We start from the raw sequence: 22,996 nt of genomic DNA on the forward strand, positions 1-22,996 counted from the left end.
TTTTCCTATAAGGTATATCAAAAAATGGCAGCTATAGAAATACCGTAAATTTTCAATAACAGGGCGACAACGAATTGAAAAAACTACTTTTAGAAACTTTCTCCGCGATTTTATCTTAAATGCCGAAAGGATATACTAAAAACCAAAATCATTTTAATAAACAAATTTAACTAACGACCTATCTAATCTTTGGCTCTAACTGCTGTCAACAATTTTTTTTTAAATTTTGCATTTTTTTAAAAGCCTCGAAAACGAAAAATATGTATCAAGACGCAGCAGGTTCTTTTAGTAACAAAAAACATATCCAGTTGAATTTTATATTTATAACTAATTTGTTTTCAAGAAAATTTCCATTTTCTCTATATAATAAATAAATATACATTTTTCTAGTTCAGGCAAATAGTCTAAAGTTTGCAAAGACAAAGAAGTGTTGGAATGAAAAGACCGACAGCAATAATAAATGGATAGAAATAACTTCCGTCGTCAAGCTCATATGGATCTTTTACTTTTGGTCCAGATGTTTTCCGGTTCTTTTTATCTTTGGGAAGTTCTTCTTCGAACTCAGCCTCCCGCTGTTCTTCTTCATTCTGCTCTAAAGGTTGCAAACGAGGAACGTCTAAAAACAAATTGGAATTAAAACTGGTTCATTACATACGAAATCATTTATTAAATACTTTATTAATAAACACCCTATTTTGATATTATTATTGCCACGAATAGTGATTTTACTGAATACCGATTATTCGGCAAAGTACTCGCCCGAACCACCGAAAATTCGGTTGCCAATTATTTTATCAAGTTGTTATATACTCATCATATAATATTACTTATATACTTAAAAAAACGCCTAAAAACCTAAAAAATCACAGACAGATAAAAATACAATGGGTCAAAATCGGAATTTGTGTATCTTTTCTCATACATATCGTTGTGGGGCACGTTGTCTGAGTCTTAAATATTTTTTGGACCTGTGCGTCCTTTATAAAATGTATTACTGTTCTAATAAATTGTAACCTTATCTAATCTAACCTATTTTTATGCTACAAAAGAATAAAACGAATGAACAGAACACCGTTACAAGAACTTTACCTCAACTGAAATGTAAGCAGTTATTACAAAATTATAAAAATTTCACTTTTATTATTTATTTATTTTTGTTACTCAGCTCCCTAAGGTAGAGAAAACCACTACAGTCGAGGAGGCTACCTTTTTTGTATGGCTCTCTCATTTCTTTAACTTCAAAACATGAATCTTAGCAAACGAAGCCGCTACGCGGAGAAACAAGTTGATTTTTTATGTTGTTGATAACATGAACTAGTTCAAAATAAGCAACTCGCCTATATCTGTTTTCCTCAGCTGTATAAATTTCATCATATTTTACTAAATGGTGCAAGAAAATGATAAATCAGTCAGATTAACTTCAAGCATAAAAAATACCGCTGGTAAAATATTTCAATAGGATCTTCTTAGCTTGAAGCTGACAGAATTTTATGAATATGGTTCATACTCATTCAATAAAAAATAAACATAGAGGATAAAATTTATTTCTTGAAAAAGTTTATTTTAAAGAGAAAACAATCTACTTCAAAGATCAAGTTTTCCAAGCTTTATTGATTTTGACAAACTGCATAGCTTTCAGTGTTGTGGCTGTATACTGTATTAAAGGTTATATTTAAAAAATATGTCCATCTACATCATATGACACAATGTGCCACGATTTCTTATATCATTTTTAAAAACAATTTTAGCAAAAATGTTTGATTACTTGATGAATTTAAGCGAATTAAAAAAAACAATTTTTTTCTAACTTGTTGTCACAGAATTATCTTTACAATTAAAAAAGACAATGTTAATAAGTGCGTAAAAAATTCTGTCCTACTTCTAAAAAACCATTGAACACGTGTATTTCTCAGAGAATTTCATTTGCTTTTACTTTATCTTACTGGTTTAAATTGCTATTTAGAAAATTTCTTACAATTTAAACTTTATCTTACAATTTTAATTGCTATTTACTGTGTATTTCAAAAATAAAATTTGCCATTTTTAGGAAAATGGATGCAAGAAAGAGATTTCAATTGTTCATTGAAATCTCTTTCTAGCATCATTGAATTGTTGAAAGCTGGAAAAACCAGCCCACAAATTGTTTCTATGATGGATTATCCAAAGCGAATGGTTAACAGGGCCATAAAATGATACAAAGAGTTAGAAAATGAGATAGACTGCCCTTGGAGCGGCCGTCCGACAACTGCAGTCACTCCAGTCAACATCAACAAAGTACGTTGTAAGATCTGCCAAAACCTTTTGCACTCGATGAGAAAGATGGCCGGAGACTTTGATGAAAATTGGTGTTGGTGAATTGATGAAAAAAGTGTGCGAACAATTATCCAAAAAAAGCTTGGGTTGCGTAGTTATCGAATCAATCGGGCCCACTTCTTGAGTGATCAAGCGAAAGCAAACAGAAAGCTACGTGCCAAGAAAATGTTGCGTCTGGTTGCTGGTGGTTGATTGAAGCAAGTGTTATTCACGGACGAGAAGATTTTTACTATTCAACTTATCCACAACTCCCAGAATCTTTGTCAACTTCTCAAGTGTGGTTTGAAGAACACTTTTGTGGCTAAATTGATAGTCAAAAGGCATTTCCTGAAGTCAGTGATGGTATGGGCAGGCGTATGTGTTACCGGAAAGACCCTGCTCGTATTCATTGATCAAAATGTGAAAGTTAATACCCAAGTTTATCAACAAAGCATTCTGAAAAATGTGGCGGAGCTGTATGGGCTCAAATCACTTTGGTCAGGCTGGATTTACGCTACAACAGGACTGGGCCCCTGCCCATGGAGCCGCGTCAACAATCAGTCTCTGTAATCAACTCTTTCCGGGATTCTGGGGCAAAGATGTTTGGCCAAGTAATTCCCCAGACTTGAACCCCCTTGACTTCTCAATCTGGTCGATCTTGGAACAGAAGGTCTCAGGCAAAAGATACACAACAGTCAGGCAAAAGGTACACAACAGCCTTGAAGTTGGTTCTGAAGAAACCTTGGGATGAAATTACCGTCCAATAGCTTGAGACCATCATGGAAAGCTTCCGAAAGCGTTTGAAGAAATGCATCGACGCTGATGGTGGAAACTTTGAACATTTATTATAATTTTTTGGTTCTTTGAACTTAAATAAAAATGTTGTTAATTTTAATCTTTCTTGCAAAAGATTTTACTATCAATTGGTTACCTTAAAAAGTGGGACAAAACTTTCTCCGCACCCTATATGTATGTATGCTAACTATAGACAATGTTAATAAGTATGTATGTATGTATGTATGTATGTATGTATATATGTATGTATGTATGTATGTATGTATGTATGTATGTATGTATGTATGTATGTATGTATTTATGTATGTATGTATGAATGCAAGTATGCTAACTATAATTAACTATAATAATGGGTGATGCGGAAGTTATCGGACAAAATAAAAACATCAATAACTTATTTATAAATAAAAAAACAAACTACTATTATATTTTTTTTAAATAAAGCATTTATCTTTTAATAAAAATATATTATTTTTATATGAAAAAACACCACCATCTGCAATTGATCTCAATTTTGCTCTGACGCCTTTCATATGCGACTGTAAAAAGTTTAAATCAATTTTTGTAGTTTTAGTTTAATGCGATCAATCAAAACTTGCTCTGTTGAAGCTTGCCAATCTCCCTCGTAAACCTTCTGTGCCAAATGTCCCCCAAAATTTTCAATTGCTCGTGCTTGAGGCACATTTGGGGGATTATCAACGTAATAGACATATTGGTCCATCCAATTTAGAGAATCTTTAGAATAATGAGAACTTGTTATATCTGGCCAAAATAAATAGTTAAAGTCTCCATGATACTTGTGAATAAATGGAAGAATTCGTTTTTCTAAACATTCATTAATATAGATTGATGAATTGATCGCTACAGCTTGGAAGTGCGAAACAATGGCTCGGACATACCACGGTCAGATATGGCTATCCATATTAATAATTTTTTTGGAAATTTCTCTTTTCCTATAAAAACGAACACTTTCTGGGCATGTCTTTTTGTTGTTTGTGTAGTATCTAGAATTTCCAGGCATGTTGTCCCCTGCAAAAAAAATGTATTTTTCGTCATCGATGACTAGAAGCGATTTTGTATTATAGAGTTGGTTAACTAGTTTCCTGCTTCTTTTCTTTGCCTTTATTTGTTGTTCTATAATGTATTTTGGAGTCTTTTCACGTTTTCTATATTTAATATTCATTTTTTTTAACTGAAGACCAATTTTCGATTGATTTACACTGAATTTAATACCTATTTTTCTCTGGCTGACCCCTTTTCGATTGTTGACAAGTCTGGTTAATTCGGCTTTCTTTTCTCTAGTCCAGGATGTCGGACGACCAGGGTGCTTTCTATCAGAACACGATTGAACAGCTTCAAGTCTTTTTAGGTTATCATATATTGTACTTTGAGCAAATCCTTCCTTTTCAAAATGATTTACGATTTTATTTTTTTTTATAATAGGTTTATTTACAAAAAACATTTTTAGTCGCTTTCGAAAAGATTCTCGTTCAGCTGCATTTAACCTCATTTTAAATAATTGTGTTTCAAATAATAAAGTTTATATTTTATAGAACGTTTATGCCTACGCATAAAACCACAAAAACTAATTATTATGCTCAAATAATGAAATTTGGATTTGTCTGATAACTTACGCATCACTTGTTATAACTATATTATTAATTATATATATTATAAGAATGTTAACTATAATTGCAATTTGTAATTCAAATTTTAGTTTAAATTTTTTATTTATAACTTAAAAAAGATTGACTTACCTTCAACATTACCTTTAAATACTACTAATGCATTAATCTTTGGGTTGTCGTAATATGACTAAAATGTAAAACAACATATTTTAATAAATTATAAAAAGAAACAGACAAATAACTCAAAATTTTTTATTACAATTTACCTTAATAAATTCTACAAAAAGATGTCCAGTAAAAGGTGTAGATTTAGATCCAACTTTGAGTTGACCATTTTGTATTTTAAAAGGGATGTATTCGTCATGAGCAATACCATATCCAACTTGATCATATATGTCTAAATCTTTAACTACCACTAAATTATGGTTTAACCGAACATCAAACACCTGAAATCAAATAATAAAAGTTTAATGTCTGTGGTAAAGAAACTGCTCTTAACAACACTTTGTGTTTAAAGATGAAAAAAAGTAAACTTTATGTAAAAACAATTAAATTAATTGAGAAAATTATAAAATTTTATAGTTTTTAAAAACCGCAAAAACACAGATGAATAGACTAGAATGGTATTTTTTTCTGTTTTTTTTTTTTTAATAAAAATAAAAAACTTTTAGAATATTTTTAACTTTATTTTTTTACTGTTTTTATTATTCGATTTATTTGTTTTCACTTTTGTTTATTGACTAATTTATTTAGTCACTATTGCAGAGGAGTGCAAATACATCGACTAACAAATAGGTAGAACATGCTAGGAGTGTACATATACTGACTGACAAATAGGCAGAACATAAAAGGAGTGCAGCTATATCAACTGACAAATAGTTAGAACATTCAAAGAGTGCCGCTACATCCACTAAGGGTTTTTAAACTTTTTTTGGTCTCATGGGAAAAACTAAAAACAACCTATAAATGTTATATATATACACACTACAATGTATATATATAGCATATATAGATAACAAATTGTTACTAGTTTTTCCTACTTTTACAGCATACCAAATTTTCAGAAAAAGAAAAAAACCAAGAACAATAAAAGAAAAGATTGCAATAGCTGGCTATAAAATAATAGATGTATGTACAGAAGCCCTCAGCAGCTATATAAGTAGGAAATACTAGTAACAATTTGTTATCTATATCAAATGCCCTTCAACATATATATATATATATATATATATATATTTATAGCAAGCAATTTAATACTAAACAATTAAATGTTAAAGGAAAAAGAAGTCAAGCAAAGCAGCAATATTCAAAAAATTAATTAATTTTTTTTTTAATGTTTCTTGTATTAAAATATTACTAAAAAAAAATATTATATAGTACTAGAGGCCTTTCAGTATTAATCATCAGTAGCACTATTGCAAATATTATTATCCCGATTTTTGATCAATTTAAAAAGTTATATAATAGAATTATTTAATTGCAGTTTTTTAAAATGAGTTACCATTGTTATGTTATTATAAAAGGAAGTATTAGTTCAAGGTATCATGTTTTTGTTTATGAAGATAATTTTCATTATCTTCATAAACAAAAACATGTCAAATTATTTTCATTTTTTAGTTCGAGAATAACAAAAAGCTGAAAGAATAGCTCCATAGTTATTTTTGTGTATTTTCTTGCAATTATATACACGATTGTCGAATCTATCTGTTGAATAGCCAGTTGAATTCATAAGTTAATTCTCAATTGAACACCTCTACAGTTTGTGCTCCAGACAAAATTTCAATCATATTTTTAAAAAAGTGTTCACCAGAATTCTCTTCAATTTTTGCTAAACCTTTAAAAAGTGCTAAATAAGTGGTTCCAATTTTTTAAAACTCTAGAAAACATTTTTACCTTTCCAACTATCCTACGATTATTCTTTACTCTGCTATTAGTTTCTTTATATAAAATTTTTGAGATTAATAAACTTTATCTTTCTAACTGTGGAATTAAAGTTATTCTTGAAGGCCTACACTTCCCTTTATTTCGAGTAACTTTAAGGGTACCACAAAGTTCTATCTTTGCTCCTGTAATGTTTCTTATCTACAATAACAATCTTCATGAAAATTTTACATCTAAAGTACCTCTAATAGCTATGGACTCAACTTTATACTCTTGTCTTGACAAAAAATCTTCACTTTTTGATTGCTTAGAACAAGCGTCGATTTATAATCTGATCTCTCTTCTGTAACAGCCTAAGGTTTGCAGTGGCTTGTGGATTTAAATTTTTTAAGGCAACAAAACTGATTTATTTACTGGAAAAAAATATTGCAATATTGTTGGCATTCCTATATTGACGAATAAAAACCCTCTTACTCTCAGACAAAATCTAAAAGCACATTGTAAATGTACATAGACCTGCTTTATCTGCCAAGCTTGAACCACTCTCCCATTGTTGTAAGATTGCATTTCTTTCTTTTTTCTACAAATACTATCATGGTTAATGTTCAAACAAGCTATCATTACTATTACGATAAATCAAAACTCATTCTTACTTGGCTTCTTATTCAACAACTTGCACCCTTTTACTGTATCTGTCCCTTCATGCTATAAAAACTTTTATTAATTCAGTTTTTTGTTCTTGGACATTAAAAAAGCCTTTTAACTCTTCCCCGTCTTTGTGTTTTCATTTTAAATACATCCTGCAACTTTTAAAGTCTTCAGTTAACCATTTTCTAGTATTTTAAACTGTCCTTTATTTTAAAGTAACTCATAACTTAATAGTGGTTGCTTGCAATCTTGATGTAAGTAAAGAGTTTAAAAATATATAAATTTATGCCAGTATGCAACAAATAGTAAATGTAAATATAAAATAAAAAATACAAAAAGTATTATACATTTTTTTCTAGCCCCGGCTATCAACCTCTGCTAAATCTTATAATTTTGTAAGGGCCAAGTTTGCAAAAAGTCTCATTTTTAGATGGGGCTGGGGCCCCGGTCACTTACTAGTACTATTTAATATTTTCTTAGTAATATTTTAATATAAGAATATATATAAAAGAAAAAAGAATCTGATTATATAATATATAAAAGAAAAAAGAATCGATTATATAATATATAAAAGAAAAAAGAATTCGATTCATGCTTTTAAATGTATTGTACGAATGTAAATATAATTTTTAAGGTTTTGTTTGAATGCAAATACCATTTAAATTGTCTAGTATATATATATATATATATATATATATATATATATATATATATATATATATATATATATATATATATATATATATGTATATATATAGAATTAAAGCACGTAATGTTATAACTAATAATTGTTTTATAGTGTTTAATTTATTTAATTAGTGAAAACGGAAATTAAAATTATTTATAAATATAATAAATTACTAGAATCAATAAAACTTACAATTCAAAATTTGTAAATTCATTTTAGTATTAAATTCAATGACTTTAATACTAAAATGAAATCTTGAAAAATTCAGATTATTAGCAAGAACAACAGTTTTTAATGACAATATCTATACGTATTAAGTTTATAAATTTGATAGGCAAATATTAAAAAAAAAAAAATTCTTAAAATAATGAATAAATTAATACATAATAAAACGCATAAAGAAACCTTTAGCTTTGAACCACGGAAGTAAACTTCACAAAACTTTAAAACTAAAACAAAGTCTCCTTCGTCTTTAATTGGTATGCTATAACCGAAATCTGCAGTATGATACCTCTCAGTCTGATATAAAATTTGATCAGCTGGAGCTACTCTACCTATTTGTAAGTTTTTGCCATAATCTGATGGCGTTCCAAATGACAGCTTATCTGATTGGTAATGAACCCCATTTAAATCAGTATGCGCCGATCCGCCACAATTAACTGCATATACAACTTCCCCAATACAATTAACATATGAAACACTAAACCAAGTCAGAAAAATATAACAAAAAGCTATTGATAAATGGAAAGAAAAGCGTTGTTGAAAGACTGCCATTATGTGCAGTAGAGACGCCATTTTCAATATCTTAATTTTCTAACACTAGCAAAAATGCAACCGAGCGGTGAAGCGCAGTAAGATATTTATTTAAATACTTAAAAAGTATTACTTTATCTGTAAATCGTTTTTAAAATGTTTTATTGATATCAATAAAGAACTGGTTTACGCCAGAGATAGACGCCGTATTAAATATATCCAAAACAATTAAAAATCAATTAAGTGGCGAAGTGCTCTGAAATATTTATTAGGGGTTGTCAATATATTATGTATGTGTTGAATATATATGGGATTTATGTGTTGAGAAAAAAAAGTTAAATTTTGTTAAACTGTGTAATTAGTAGTATTCTGTGTAATTAGCAAAATATATATATATATATATATATATATATATATATATATATATATATATATATATATATATATATATATATATATATATATATATATAGGGGAACACGGGGTAAGATTGCGAATGGGGTGATTTTCCATAAAACAACTCAACAAAAAAACTTAAAAATGGGTGAAAACAAAACTGTATTTCCATCTTGTATTTTAAAACGCCAATTGGTTTTTTAAAATATTATTAACCTAATTTTATGTGCATAAGTTTACTTTTTGCGCTAATAAAAAAATACCGTGCTTCCGGTTATTCAAAATGAATGGTGTCCTTCAGGTGAAACTTTTTTAAAAATATTTTTTGTGGAGCATGTTTATTTTGTGTTACTTTAGTTAGAGCAGTAAGTATTTTTCAAATTTTTTTAAAATTGGAGGCAAAATTTGCAAAATAAGTCATCTTGCCCCGGTCACGTGACCAGATAACAAATTTATGAACTTATTATTTTAAATTTTATTTCAAATTTTTTAACTTGCTAATCAAAAATCAATGCAGGCAATGAATTATTATGGTATCATGAACACACTGACAAAGCATTACTGTTTCATGACTGATTTGAAGTCAGTTACATAGGTAACAAAATGAGGAAAAAAATTATTGCAGAAGTCATAAAATCAAAGAGCAAAGTTTTGTTAATAAATGATGAGTCAACCACTATACGCCAGATATCGACACTGATAGTGCATGAATCATTTTGAAGCTGGTGAATCGTTTTGAAGAAGCGCTAAGTTTCTATAACAAGTTTGCTTAGTTTCTGTACAGAATCTCCATTTTCATGGAATTTTACTCCACAATAAAAATTCCAAAAATGATTCGGCTATTGATCTGAACGCCTTTTAAATAAAACTTATTAGAGTCAATTGAGAAAAGGTTGCTTGCTGACAAAGATATTGAATTTGCTCAATAGGCTCGCATCTTAGACCAAAAACAATGGCAAAAAACATTAATACTCAGATGACATTTTGTGAAACTAAAATAAGAAATCTGGCAATAAGAGTATCATTAAATGAAAGAGAAATGATTCGTGGATTCTTTGGATACCTTGTAAAATAAAAATATTTTGAAAATTTGATTCATTTGGTACACGCTCTACGTACTATACCTATGTCCTCAAATTAATGTGAACGAGTACTTTCACAGATGAATCTGATCATCATACCAACAATGGATACATAGATGACCAAAACAGTTTGAACATTGTTGTTCATCAAATTATTGGGACCACCGCAAATAAGCTTTGACCCGTTAAAGTACGTCGATTCTTGGTTACTTAGGGTAAGGCATTGAGCTGTAGACACTAAGAGCAAGAAAAGGAGACAAGATGGTCCAACAAAAATTGGAAAAAAACTTTAGGATTTGTTATAGAAGTTTATAGTTTTGTTTAACTTATATCTTATATACAGCGCCGTGACCCCTCACCCCACTTAGCCCACACTCGAAAAAAAAACACTTATCATTGTTTGAAAAAATACAAAAAACTTTTTACATTGGAAACGGCTTTTTATTTGATCTTGACTCTTTGTGTATTATTTGTTAGGGAGCCTAACAACGGATACACACACACACACACACACACACACACACACACACACACATATATATATATATATATATATATATATATATATATATATATATATATATATATATATATATATATATATATATATATATATATATATATATATATATATATATATATATATATATATATATATATATATATATATATATATATATATATAGGTATGTGACATGAAACTTTTAGATTAATCAAATACTAGATTGTTATATATCATTAGAAAGAACTTTTATTTAAGTTTTTAAAGGTGAAAAATTATAAAAATTGAACAATTCTACATAATGTTATAGAATTTTTAATGTCGAAATTTTAATGTATGGATTTGTTAAAGAAACGGTGACCAAACTTAGAGTTTTTTTTAACTTTATATGTCATAACTTTGTCAATTCTTATCAAAGTTCATAAAACTTGGTATCAAAAGAAAGGTCTTAAAAAGGTGAATAAGGATTCATAAAAGACGTATGCGGGCGTTAAAAGGGCTTCTTTAACACCCTTTAATATATTCAAAATCTAGATTTTTTAAATCTTTATATAATCTTAATTTAATAATTAAGAAAATTTTAATTTTTTTCTGAAAACTTGAACTTTTTTTAATATCTTTTATATTTTATATACTTTTATATAATATTCAATTTTATTTTATATAATAATATTCATTTAAACATTATTAATGTTCCAATGTTTGTTATGATACACCCTCCCACAACTACCCAGGTGAATAGCGGAACTCAAGTCAAAAATAGGTACTTATTTTGGGTGAGTTAGTAGGGTGTCTGGGGTGCTTTTTTTCATGAAACTTGGCAAGAAGAAAGATTTTTGCTGATGCCTGAATATATTTGAAAAAAGTCTCAGCATTCCTTCAATACATACCTAATGCAAAAATAATTTCATTATAAACAAAACTTTACAAAAAATATTTTCGTGCAGAATTAAAGTTAAACTATTCTAGTACTCAAAAGAAATCTATGTTGATGCAAATTTCTAAAAAAATAACTCAGAAAAACACATTCATGCCACTCTTAAAAGTACTGAAAAAAGCACAAAATTTGGACGAAGAAAACAGTTCTGTTAAGGTCGGATTTACGCGTACCTAAGATATGAATTTATTAACAAACTTAATTGCTTATTTATGCTTCATCTTTGACAGATAAAGAGAAATACAGTGAGTTCCTTTTTTCTACAAAAAAAGCACTGTTTATATATATTTTTTGTTAATTTCACAAAATACTACTAATTACACAGGTTATTAAAATTTAACTTTTTTTATCATCACAAACAAAAATAAGCTTTTCTAAATGTATATTCAATGCTGAATATAATTCTGGTTTCAGTTTTATTATAGCAAGTATAATTTTTAAATTTTTTTACGCTTTTGTGCATTATGAAAATGTTTATAATTATATCAAAATGAAGTATTTAATAAGTCATATTTTATACAAACCATTTATTTGGAAAAAGCAACATATACATTAGGGTGGGCTGACAAATAACAATTTTGAAAAATTGCCTTCTAATACCTATAGACACATTCCGTTTTTTTTTTACATATACATGTAAATTTTTTTCTTTTTCTCCTTAAAGGTGGTTATAATAATTTCTTAACTCTTAAGCTCCGAAACATTAACATTAACAAACAAGCTCGTTGTGTGGAAAAACAAGTTTATCAATGTAATACCAGCGGCGTGGTGAGCAGTGAAGGAACCAGGAATTTTTGCTCGAGGGATGGTGTTGAAATATTTTTGTACTTTGTATCACTTTTGCAACTCTTAAAAAAAAGTTTCTAAGATACTTTAGGACTTAAAAATTCTGGTGGTGATGGTGGGGGGATGCATAACCCATCGCCTCTCCCCCCCTCACCCTGAATCCGTAACTGGTGGTAGGAATCAAACGCTTGTCGACCCACCCTAAAATAAATCATTCACTTGTTTATTACTTCGCGATAACCTGCAAACAGCTATTTTACATTAAAGAGAGCATTTAAGATTATTGTAAAATAAGAATATACATATTACATGCTAATATTTGCGTTGAGAGTACGATTTCCGTTTAAACTTTTGGTCTTAAGTTTCACGATACAATACTTAACAATGGTCAGCCATCATGCTTTTATTACAAAGTGCAAGGTAAACAACTTCCATAGTTTTAATGTCTTGGTGAAAGCCTTCCCCTTGCTCACCACTAACTACACCAATGCTTTCGGGAAAAAAGTCTAGGCGGGAATGCAGGAACTGCATTTTCAAAGACATTCGATAAGCCATTTCTTTATAATCATCAATGAGTTTCGAAAATCCGTCCTTTTATGTATGAGACTTGCTATCCTCCAGAAAATTTGCCCGTGTCCATTTAAAGGCCAGCCAAGCTTCAATTCCATTGGACTGAAGACTTTTTCAAAATCACTATCTAATAAAAGCTCTGGGAATTGTGGTCCAACAGAATATCCCGCCTTTAATTTTACTGCTATTGCTTCTAGAAAATTCGTAAAAATTGAACTAACTTTACCCATTACTTAAGCTTATTAAAGAGCTCTGGCGCAGTGGCTAGAGTTCTGACTTAAAACCAAATAATGAACATACTTAAGTTTGAACATCAAGAACAACAAAGATCTTTTCCGGATCAACTAGAGGGACATACAGGCCACTGTTCCTAAAACATTTATAGACCATAGACTCCATTCACGTTAGCTGAAGTGTTTTGCTGTAGCACAGCTGTTCCACAAGCAAATGAAACAACAATATGTTGTAAATCCTTCATACATACCTTTAACTTTAAGATCTCCACAGTTATGCCATTGATGGGTAATCAGTTATTGAAGAAGTAAATGATGATTGATTGTATTTGATTGCCTTAAGTAGTATATTCATATTGTCATTTGTCTTTTTTAGATGCAAAGAATGGGCAATAGAGATGGATGGCTTAACATTTCCATTATTCAAGAAAGCTGCTTACAGGCTTTTCTGCGACAAATGCATAAATAGATGACAGTCAGAAGCTGCATACGTCTGAGATAATTCTGTGAATAGACCATCTATACCATGCTGCCTACTGTACAGTAATTTGCTAAGTTAATATTCCGTTTTCGGTAGTAACTAATACAAACATTTTTGTCATTTGAACATTGTTCTTCTGTAGTCTCAATGCAAAAAGCTCTGCTTTCTCTTTAGACAGTGATAGATCTCTTACAAGATCATTCTATTGTCCTTGAGTTAAAATCTTTGGCTCAAAATATCTATCTTATAATGTAATCATGATCTGCTGACGGTCCGGGAACGCCACCAGTTGCACCTTCAGCACCATCTATTTCATCTATAATAGAACCTTTACCAACGTTTGGAGGAAATGGTATAAGAAATTCTTTACAATGTTTCACTGTCCTACGTGCTAAATCCTTTACTTGATAAACAACATTGTGTTTGTTCTTTGCAGAAAGCCCAGTCAAGTTGACACAATAAAAATAACAATCTGCATGATGATCTCTCGGCCTCCTCCATATCATGGGTATGGCAAACGGCATTAGAGATTTTTTTTTGTTCATCCAACCGCGTAATCCGTAATTTAATTATTCTACATTAGCAGACCAAAAATGCAGAAATGAACTCGGTAATTTTTTAATCACAGTAATAACAGCAACTCTTTTAAGCTTCAAAATCTTATAAACAAAAAAATAATATTATAAAGGATACTTTCAATATTACGTGTTGATAATGCTATGTTTTATTGTTTTCTTCTTTCATGATATTTTTAATAAAATAAAAATGGCATTCCACAATCGGCATCTTATATTTATCTATATCTATATATATGGCACCTTATATTACATATATATATATATATATATATATATATATATATATATATATATATATATATATATATATATATATATATACATATATATATACATATATATATATACATAAATATATATATATATATGTATATATATATATATATATATATATATATATATATATATATATATATATATATATATATATATATATATATATATATATATATATATGTATATATATATATACAGGCCCGCCGCGACCCTATATGACACCTGGGCTCAAAATTTACCTAGCGCGCTGTCATATTGACCTAATTCAAAAAGGTTTAGCTACTGTCAAAATGCTAAGTCTTTTTCTTTTAAACTAAGTTCACTTTCAAAGGCTGAGAGGGTAACTAGAGTCAAGGAGGCTTCTATTTATTTTTTAAACAAATTTGAAATAAAAGTAAAAAAAAAAGCACAAGATGACAATTTACTGAACTTTATTATATTGCGAGTAACTGTATGTTTTAAATGTAATAGATATTTTAAATGCTTCATGAGAATTTGACTTTCCGGGCTTTATTTAAAGCAAAATTTGCAATGACCTCGTTGCAGCACAAACTTTTTGCAAGATCGAATTTAATAAATATAACTAAGAGATTGGTAAGCCGGTCTTGACTCATTGTACATCTTAGTGTCGTCTTGACTAGACCAAGCTTACTGAAAGACCGCTCTCCTTCGGCGTTGGAAACGGGAATAGTGTTAAAAATACGTAATAAAATACATTTTGATTCGAAGATAGACTAGACCTTTTTGATAGATTCCATTTAATAGCTCTATTGAAGTAAGATATTCTTTTGGACCGAAAAGATTGGCGCGCTTTAAAGTATCCATACGACGGACCTCTAAAATAAGATTCATCTACATCGTTCACATAGATTTGCGCCAATGTTTTATATTTTTCATCTAGCATAGGTGGTTCAATTTCTTTTTCTTCACTTGACCTACTATTAGATTCTGAGAGCCACAGGAACAAGAAACTGTTTATTGTCTATTTATGCTGCTTAAAATCTGTCACTTATTTATTGAATTAAAGTATCGAGAGTGGTGTTGAATACGTTCATCTCAAACTGCTTTTCATCGTTTTCGTAGAAATAACCTTCTTTCCTTGCTTCTTTCTAAAAGGTTTTCCTCTTCCTTGTCCTTTTTTGAACTAGTTTTGACTGAAATCTATAACTAGCTAGACCGGAGGCAACCAAATGTACTTTATTAATTAATTCGGGCCAAGAAGATTTAAATTTAATAAGATCCTCAATAAGAATCCTCACAAGCTTCATCTCACCATCAAAGTAATACTTTCTGATTGAAATGACACGCTGAAATAGTTTATTGCTTGAAGCGCTTTGAACCAGGAGGTTGTCATGATGATAAACTCAAATGACTGAATCCATTTCTCCAAAGATTTTAAGTCATTCAATAGATCAGCAATTAAATCAAGGTCCCGAAGTTTCTGCAAAGAAAGAAAGATTTGCTCTGGGTCGCTTAACCAACGGCTTCACAGCCTCAACGCGTCTACTCCATCAGGTTTGTGAGGTTTGATGAAGAGACAAACCAGTTATCTTGGTTAAGATTTTCCATCGTATAGGGCTTCCACTAAAAAAATTCTAGAGTAACTGAATCCGGCCAAAATAGTTCTTCATTTCAACAGAAGATTCAAGGGAATAAACACAAGCTAGGTTAAGGTTATGAGCGCTACATTGCATCTAGAAAGCTTGAGGATTTTTCTGAAGAATGATCGCTTGTACTTCTTTGTACACAACAGGCATGTTGGGACCGTTGCCGTATCCTTGACCTCGACAGTTCTTCAGATCGATGTCATTTTGATCCAAGACATCCATAATTAGCTTGGCAATATCCACACCTTTCTTTTTTTCGAGATTTTTGACCCCAAGAAAGCGCTCCTTAACTACCCATCTTTTATCAATACCATAGTAGACAAAACGGAGAACAAATGCAATTTGCTCAGTATGAGAGACGTCAGGCGTTCCGTCGACAAAAAGTGAAAAGTAAATTGCCATATGCAACTCTATAATAATGGCACCACGGACAATTCTTCCGCACTCTTTTATAAATTTCATTTTGAGAACTCCAGCCCAAATAATATGTAGCAATTATTTGCCTTCTTGTTGGCAGTAAGAAACCTCTTCTAGATGTAACTGAAGGGTCTTGTTGTGCTCTGCGAGTAGCTCTAGAGTTGCCGTTATCACCGATCATTTTTTATGAGCCTAAAACAACGATTTTAATTAACATATAAATCATGACATTCTGTTTAATTATAAATATAAATATAATAATTAACGTTCACAAATATAGCTCTTAAGGTGGTAGTATAGTAATTAGCAAAAAAAAAAAAATCAACTTTTTCAAATAAAAAAAAATTCTACAATGTGTAATATAACATCAATAAGCAAAAAAAAAAAAAAAAAAATTATGACAAATCTTCTTCAGCATAATTATCGCTGAAGGCCCATAAATGGGGTAAACTGCGACAGAGATTTTTCAAGAACCCTTATATATTTTTTATTGAAAATTTGCCTGGTGATATATTACATGTGGCATTGCAACATAGACTAGAAGATTTTGATATGGTCAAAAAAATCAAAAAATATTTGCATTTGTGTAAAATTTTGCGATTTTGGGGGTAATTTATGAAAAAAAATGATTAAAAGTTACTGAACGAGAGAAGCAATAAAAATTATCCTAGTGTATGTTGTAGATACTAATGTAGTGAGTATGTGTGCCAAATTTCAAGTAAATCTGATAATTGGTTTTTTAAAAAATCCACGTCGCAAACCCCAAATACATGATTTTGAGAAAAACGCAATTAAAAAAAAAAAGAAGAATAAAATAGTTCAAAATTCACCACTTTTATAAGTTACACCTTCCAGTTCTTTATTTTGGTCACAAAAACCTTTTTTTATTGCTCTTAACTTTTTCTTCTTGATTTTGCTTTAGTACTACATTGTTTTTCTGCTTTAATGATTCGTTTATTGTCTTTACGTAAACAGTAATTTTGCGCATTTACACCGAATTCCATTCCAAGCTCATTAAACAACTTATTTAAGAACTGCTGCCCTTCATTAAAATTTAGTACAGCTGAGGCTACTCCTACACTTAGAGCAGTTCTTTCAATAAATATATCTTTTGGGCATCGCTTCCATATCAACTGGTTTAAAGACTCATTGGGATTCTGCGTTTTTCCATGCAAACATTTTTCAAGAAGTTTATCGGAACCAAGGTCTATAAATATTGGTTTGATGGTGTTGCAGACAGCAGCGGGAATACAAATATTTTCTTTATATGAAATTTTGCCAGTCAGTTTGTCAGACTGGAATTTGCACCAAAATTCTTTGGTACGCAAACAAAACTGATGACGCGTTTCGCCATCACAACTTTCAGAACAGTGAAAAAGTACAGCTGCAACACTCTTTTTCATTCCATATAAATTTCCAACGTTTTGCCTTATTGCCTTACCATAATAATTTTGCAATGTATTTATAACATGTTCTGTTAAGCGACCTGCTCCTCCTAACTTTTTGCCACCACATAAAGTTTCTTTATTTTGTTTTTTTAAGTTTCTTAATCTAGTACCAACACGTTTTTGAATATGCCCAATGCACTCTGCTTTTTTTATTTCAAAATCTCCATAAGGTTTTGCAGAAACGACATTAACATATGAACTGCTATCTCCATCTCCTAGAAACGTTGTATATCTCAAATTATTTTTTTTTTCAGAACGCAAAAATATTTTTATTGTACCACTTGATTCCATAGAGGAGGCTGAACCGGTATGACTGATTTTGCACTTTTTATAATGTAAGGAGTGAAAATCATTATATTCTTCATGATGTGTGAATTTACTGTACGAGTGTTTATGTCAAAGCGTTTTCGTCCAACACAATTAATTTTTTTATCCATTTTAGCAGATGAAAAAAAAATCGTTTCCCATTCACAACCACTGCAACATATTTTTAGTCCAATACTTAGGCCATATTTTTTTGAAGAATCAAACTGCAAATTTACTAACTTGTTACATTCTGGGCATTTAAGGACCATTATTGCTTTTTTAAGTAAACCAAAGTTCATAATAAAGTTAAAGTCTTCATTTATCTGTTGAGGTTCATTTACAACTTCTTTGTTGAACAACTTCTTGTAGGATGAGGAACATGGTATGTTTTCAACTAAAGGTATGGCTACGGTTTCATTAGTTTTGCAGACATTTGTATGTCTGTTTCCATAAAACTTTCTTTTCTTATTTTGGTATACTTTTTTAGAAGATTGTTTTCTTTTCGTTCGACCCATTACACTTTTATTAAAATAAGATATTTTAAAAATTGACTGATGTATACTACACTATAGACTTATTGGTGACTTATTTGGACTATATTGGTGAACTTATAAAGAGCATAAAATAGCAATAAAGCGTGTTCATTCGCGTATAAATCGAGTCAATAAACAAGAAGTAACTGCTGAATAACAATTTTCATTATAAAAGTTTAGCATGAAACTGTTTTTATCGCTTATTTTATATAACTTTGATTGCAAAAACCCGTAGCAACCTGGTAAATAAAGCGTTGCTATGGATAAAAATTGATATTGAACAATTTAAAAGCAATTTCAGAGGTATATACTGATTTTTTTATTATAAAGCAAGATAAGATTTCGAATTTTTCAATTTTAATTACTATACTACCACCTTAAGCTAAGCTTGCGTGATGCTAAAAAGAGAATTACATCTAAGATGCACTTTAAAATTTCACGCCATCTTGCTGCCTCAATTCTCATCAATTTTTCTAAACTTGAATCAATCCCACACTGATTTCCCAAGCTTTCCAGCACTGTTTTTCACTTAATAAAAAAGTCTCAATGGCGAGGATTGTTTTGTTGGCTTTTTGCTTTGTCAACTAGCTTTCTCCAGTTTCCATTGATGCGACCATTCCAACGTAGAAGATGTGAATGATTACCAGCCCCGCAGGCTTATTTGCTTCCGAAAAGTGAGTACGGAAAGCAAAGAAATACTTTAGAAGTTGCGCTCCAAAAAAGCCAATCTCTGTTTATTTTCTCCTTATTACGAGTTATTTCGTGGAAAACTGATTCAGGAACCTTAATCTTGCTCGAGTCTCTCGGAAAAGATAAAGGATTTTCAGGAAGCCCCTGGGAACAACTGCATCGTGTTCTACTCTGGACATATTTTCAGCCCACAAAGCAGGATCGTTTGTAGTATTTGCCGAACCCATCTTATTTTTATACTATTATTCTAAATAAAGATTTTAATAAGTATATTATTTTCACAAGTTCACCAGGGCCAACGACGCCGGGTCGTCGACCATGTTCACAAAGATAATTAAAAGAATCTTTGCAAAGCAAAATTTACCAAAATATTGTTTTCATTTTTAACTCTTGTTGCTGACATTGCCGACGTGCTACTTAAAAGAGTAAGAGGTTTTTCTGAGTTCTTCTGAGACAAAATTTCATAAGGCTCATTTGCAAAGCTATCCTAAAGAAAATGAAGTAAAATATTCAAAAATGTCTTGATTTATATAATAATAGAATAATGGAAAAGATATATGAAAAAGAAGATTATGTTTAGATAAATGAACATACTATTTCAAAAGCTTGACATGTCTGAGAGGAATGTGTAGATATCAATCTGGAAACTGTAGGCCTATCCCCGTCTTTTTTTTTAACTTGTATACCACCATCTTCGAGTGTACCTTTATTTTTTTGCTCATTTGCTGTCCTATTTGCCGCATTTTTTCTGTTTTGACAGCCAGAATCTTTTTTGAAACCAGACATATTTTGTTATTAGGAAACAGAAAAATTCCAGTATTGAACTTGATGAAAACTATTTTTATGATGTATATATATATATATATATATATATATATATATATATATATATATATATATATATATATATATATATATATATATATATATATATATATATATATATATATATATGTATATATATATATATATATATATACATATATATATATATATATATATATATATATATATATATATATATATATATATATATATATATATATATATATATATATATATATTATGTAAGTGTATTCTGCAAATAGAGTGCTCAATGTTCTTAAAGAACAAAGCAATAATAAATTAGTAAAAACACTTTATCAGGAATTATATATATATATATATAATATATATACATATATGATCAGGCTTATCAGGAATAATATATATATATATATATATATATATATATATATATATATATATATATATATATATATATATATATATATATATATATATATATATAATATATATATACATATATGATCAGGCTTATCAGGAATAATATATATGTATATATATATATATATATAATATATATATACATATATGTATATATTATAATACATTTAGTTACCAAATGTAAACATAATTAAAACAAATATAATAAATATATATATCTATCTTTCAATCTCTCTTTTGTTATACATATATTATATACATAACAAGAAAGAGATTGAAAGATAGATATGTATATTCAATATTTTTGTTTTTATGTATGTTTGCATTTAATTTTGTTGACATTTAATAAAAATCTGACAAACATTTTTCTTTATTCCATAAGATGTTCACACAATGTAAAATATAGTATGTTTACTATCTGAATGTCTACTTCAGTATTCCAATATTTTGGAATGAACCAGATAATCAGTTAGCAAACAATTCTTTGTAGTATAAGACAACTTTAGAAACAACTGGCAAATTATTCAATCATTTACATCAATGTTTTTACTGGATTTCAGGAAAGTTTTTTACTAAAAATACGAAGTTCCGCGCAAAACATTACAATGTTTTGGGTTAACCAAGGTGGCGGCTGACTTTCAAAACCGGCTTTAGCGCGTTTTATATAAAGTATATACTACGGCATTTCCTGTTTATTAAACCTCCTTGGTTGAGTCAACAATACATTTGAAACTTACATTTTAAAATTAGGACTATAAAGAGTTTTTGATTGAAGCCTGTGTATCTACTTTATAAAAATAAAAAAAAATTGTCATTTGTGCGCCCCTTCTGATCCTGCGCCGAAGTCAAAAGTACCCAGTAACTCCGTCCCTACGCAGCGGCCCTATATATATATATATATATATATATATATATATATATATATATATATATATATATATATATATATATATATATGTATATATATATATATATATATATGTATGTATGTATGTATATATGTATATATATATATATATATATATATATATATATATATATATACACAGTTCTTTGCAAAAGATAGTAGCACCTATGAAATTTTTTTAAAAATGTACATATAAGTAAATAATAATAAATTTTTATTAAATTAAACTAAGAAATTGTTTTAAATAAAGCTATATTTATTTATTTTAGTTGATGATTTCGTTAATAATATAATTTCAGTACTAATAAAATGTCAAAGATATCAATAAATAACAGAATGGGCATCATTGTTTTACATAAAGAGGGCTATAGTCAAGTTAAAATAGCCACACGTGTGAATTGTTCGCGAGCCTCAGTTCAAAAAATAGTTCAAAAATATAATAAAACTGGTGATGTAGTGGATAAAAAGAAGTCTGGTCGTCCCGAGAAGTTAAGCCTACGTGATGAACAGTTTTTAAAAATAACAGCGCTACGAATTCGCAAGACAGTAAGCGCAGAACTCGCTCAAGATCTTAAAAGAGCTAGTGGAACTTTAGTACATGCATCTACTGCGACAATCTTTAATAAAATCTGGATTAAAAGGCTGTGTAGCTATTAAAAAACCTTTACTACGCAAAGGTAATAAAGAAAAAAGATTAAAGTTTGCCAGAGAGCACAAAGTGTAGCAGAAAAATCAATGGGACAAGGTTTTATTTACAGACGAGTCTAAATTGCAAATATTTGGGATGAATAGACGTCAGTATGTTAGACGAAGAAAAGGAGAGGCATTGAAGGAGCCATGTCTAGCATCAACTATCAAACATGGTGGCCTCCTCAGAGCCCTGGTTTGAATATAATCGAACATGTTTGGGACTATTTAGACAGAAAAAAGATGGAGAGGTTGCCAAAGAATGTAAATGAGCTTTGGAATGTTCTAAAAGAAGAATGGTATAATATCCCCATCACATTTATTGAAAATCTGTATAAAAGTATAAGTAAAAGACTCCAAGATGTTATTGTATATAAAGGTGGTCACACTAAATACTAATAAGTCTATATGTATAGTTATAAATTTAAATGTTTTTAATAAACTCGCATCATATTACACAATTTAATAAAAAATATGTTTGTACCTATATTTTTGTTTTAGTTTCATTTTGTTTGACATTTTATCTTAAATATATTAAAATTCTCTTAGGTGCTACTTTCTTTTGCACAGTACTGTATATATATGTGTATAAAGTTAACAACATTCTCTCTCTCTCTCTCTCTCTCTCTCTCTCTCTCTCTCTCTCTC

At 29.5% G+C, this 22,996-nt stretch overlaps 2 protein-coding genes across 2 annotated transcripts; one reads left to right on the forward strand and one right to left on the reverse strand.

The window, feature by feature from the left end:
* Positions 1 to 303: 303 nt before the first annotated feature.
* On the reverse strand, positions 304 to 8,837 carry LOC100213607 (malectin-A). Its single transcript, XM_065807384.1, has 4 exons — positions 8,338 to 8,837; positions 4,982 to 5,161; positions 4,845 to 4,902; positions 304 to 616 (listed from the first exon to the last, which is right to left on the reverse strand). Exons 1-4 carry the CDS (start codon positions 8,725 to 8,727, stop codon positions 405 to 407), a joined length of 840 nt encoding a protein of 279 aa, XP_065663456.1. The 5' UTR covers positions 8,728 to 8,837; the 3' UTR covers positions 304 to 404.
* A 13,133-nt stretch (positions 8,838 to 21,970) lies between these two features.
* On the forward strand, positions 21,971 to 22,318 carry LOC136086168 (uncharacterized). Its single transcript, XM_065808448.1, has one exon. The coding sequence runs from the start codon at positions 21,971 to 21,973 to the stop codon at positions 22,316 to 22,318; it is 348 nt and encodes a 115-aa protein (XP_065664520.1).
* Positions 22,319 to 22,996: the final 678 nt, after the last annotated feature.

The sequence above is a fragment of the Hydra vulgaris genome, chromosome 10 (genome assembly GCF_038396675.1).
Source record: "Hydra vulgaris chromosome 10, alternate assembly HydraT2T_AEP".
In the NCBI taxonomy this organism is placed as follows: domain Eukaryota; kingdom Metazoa; phylum Cnidaria; class Hydrozoa; order Anthoathecata; family Hydridae; genus Hydra; species Hydra vulgaris.

Excerpts from the sequence above, each read along its gene's own strand:
- LOC100213607 (XM_065807384.1), bottom strand. The coding sequence starts at position 8,727 with ATGGCGTCTCTACTGCACATAATGGCAGTCTTTCAACAACGCTTTTCT. Across the intron at positions 5,162-8,337 it reads TCCGTGGTTCAAAGCTAAAG|GTGTTTGATGTTCGGTTAAA; the intron begins GTTTCTTTATGC and ends ATTTGATTTCAG. Across the intron at positions 617-4,844 it reads ATTTAAAGGTAATGTTGAAG|ACGTTCCTCGTTTGCAACCT; the intron begins GTAAGTCAATCT and ends ATTTGTTTTTAG.
- LOC136086168 (XM_065808448.1), top strand. The coding sequence starts at position 21,971 with ATGTCAAAGATATCAATAAATAACAGAATGGGCATCATTGTTTTACAT.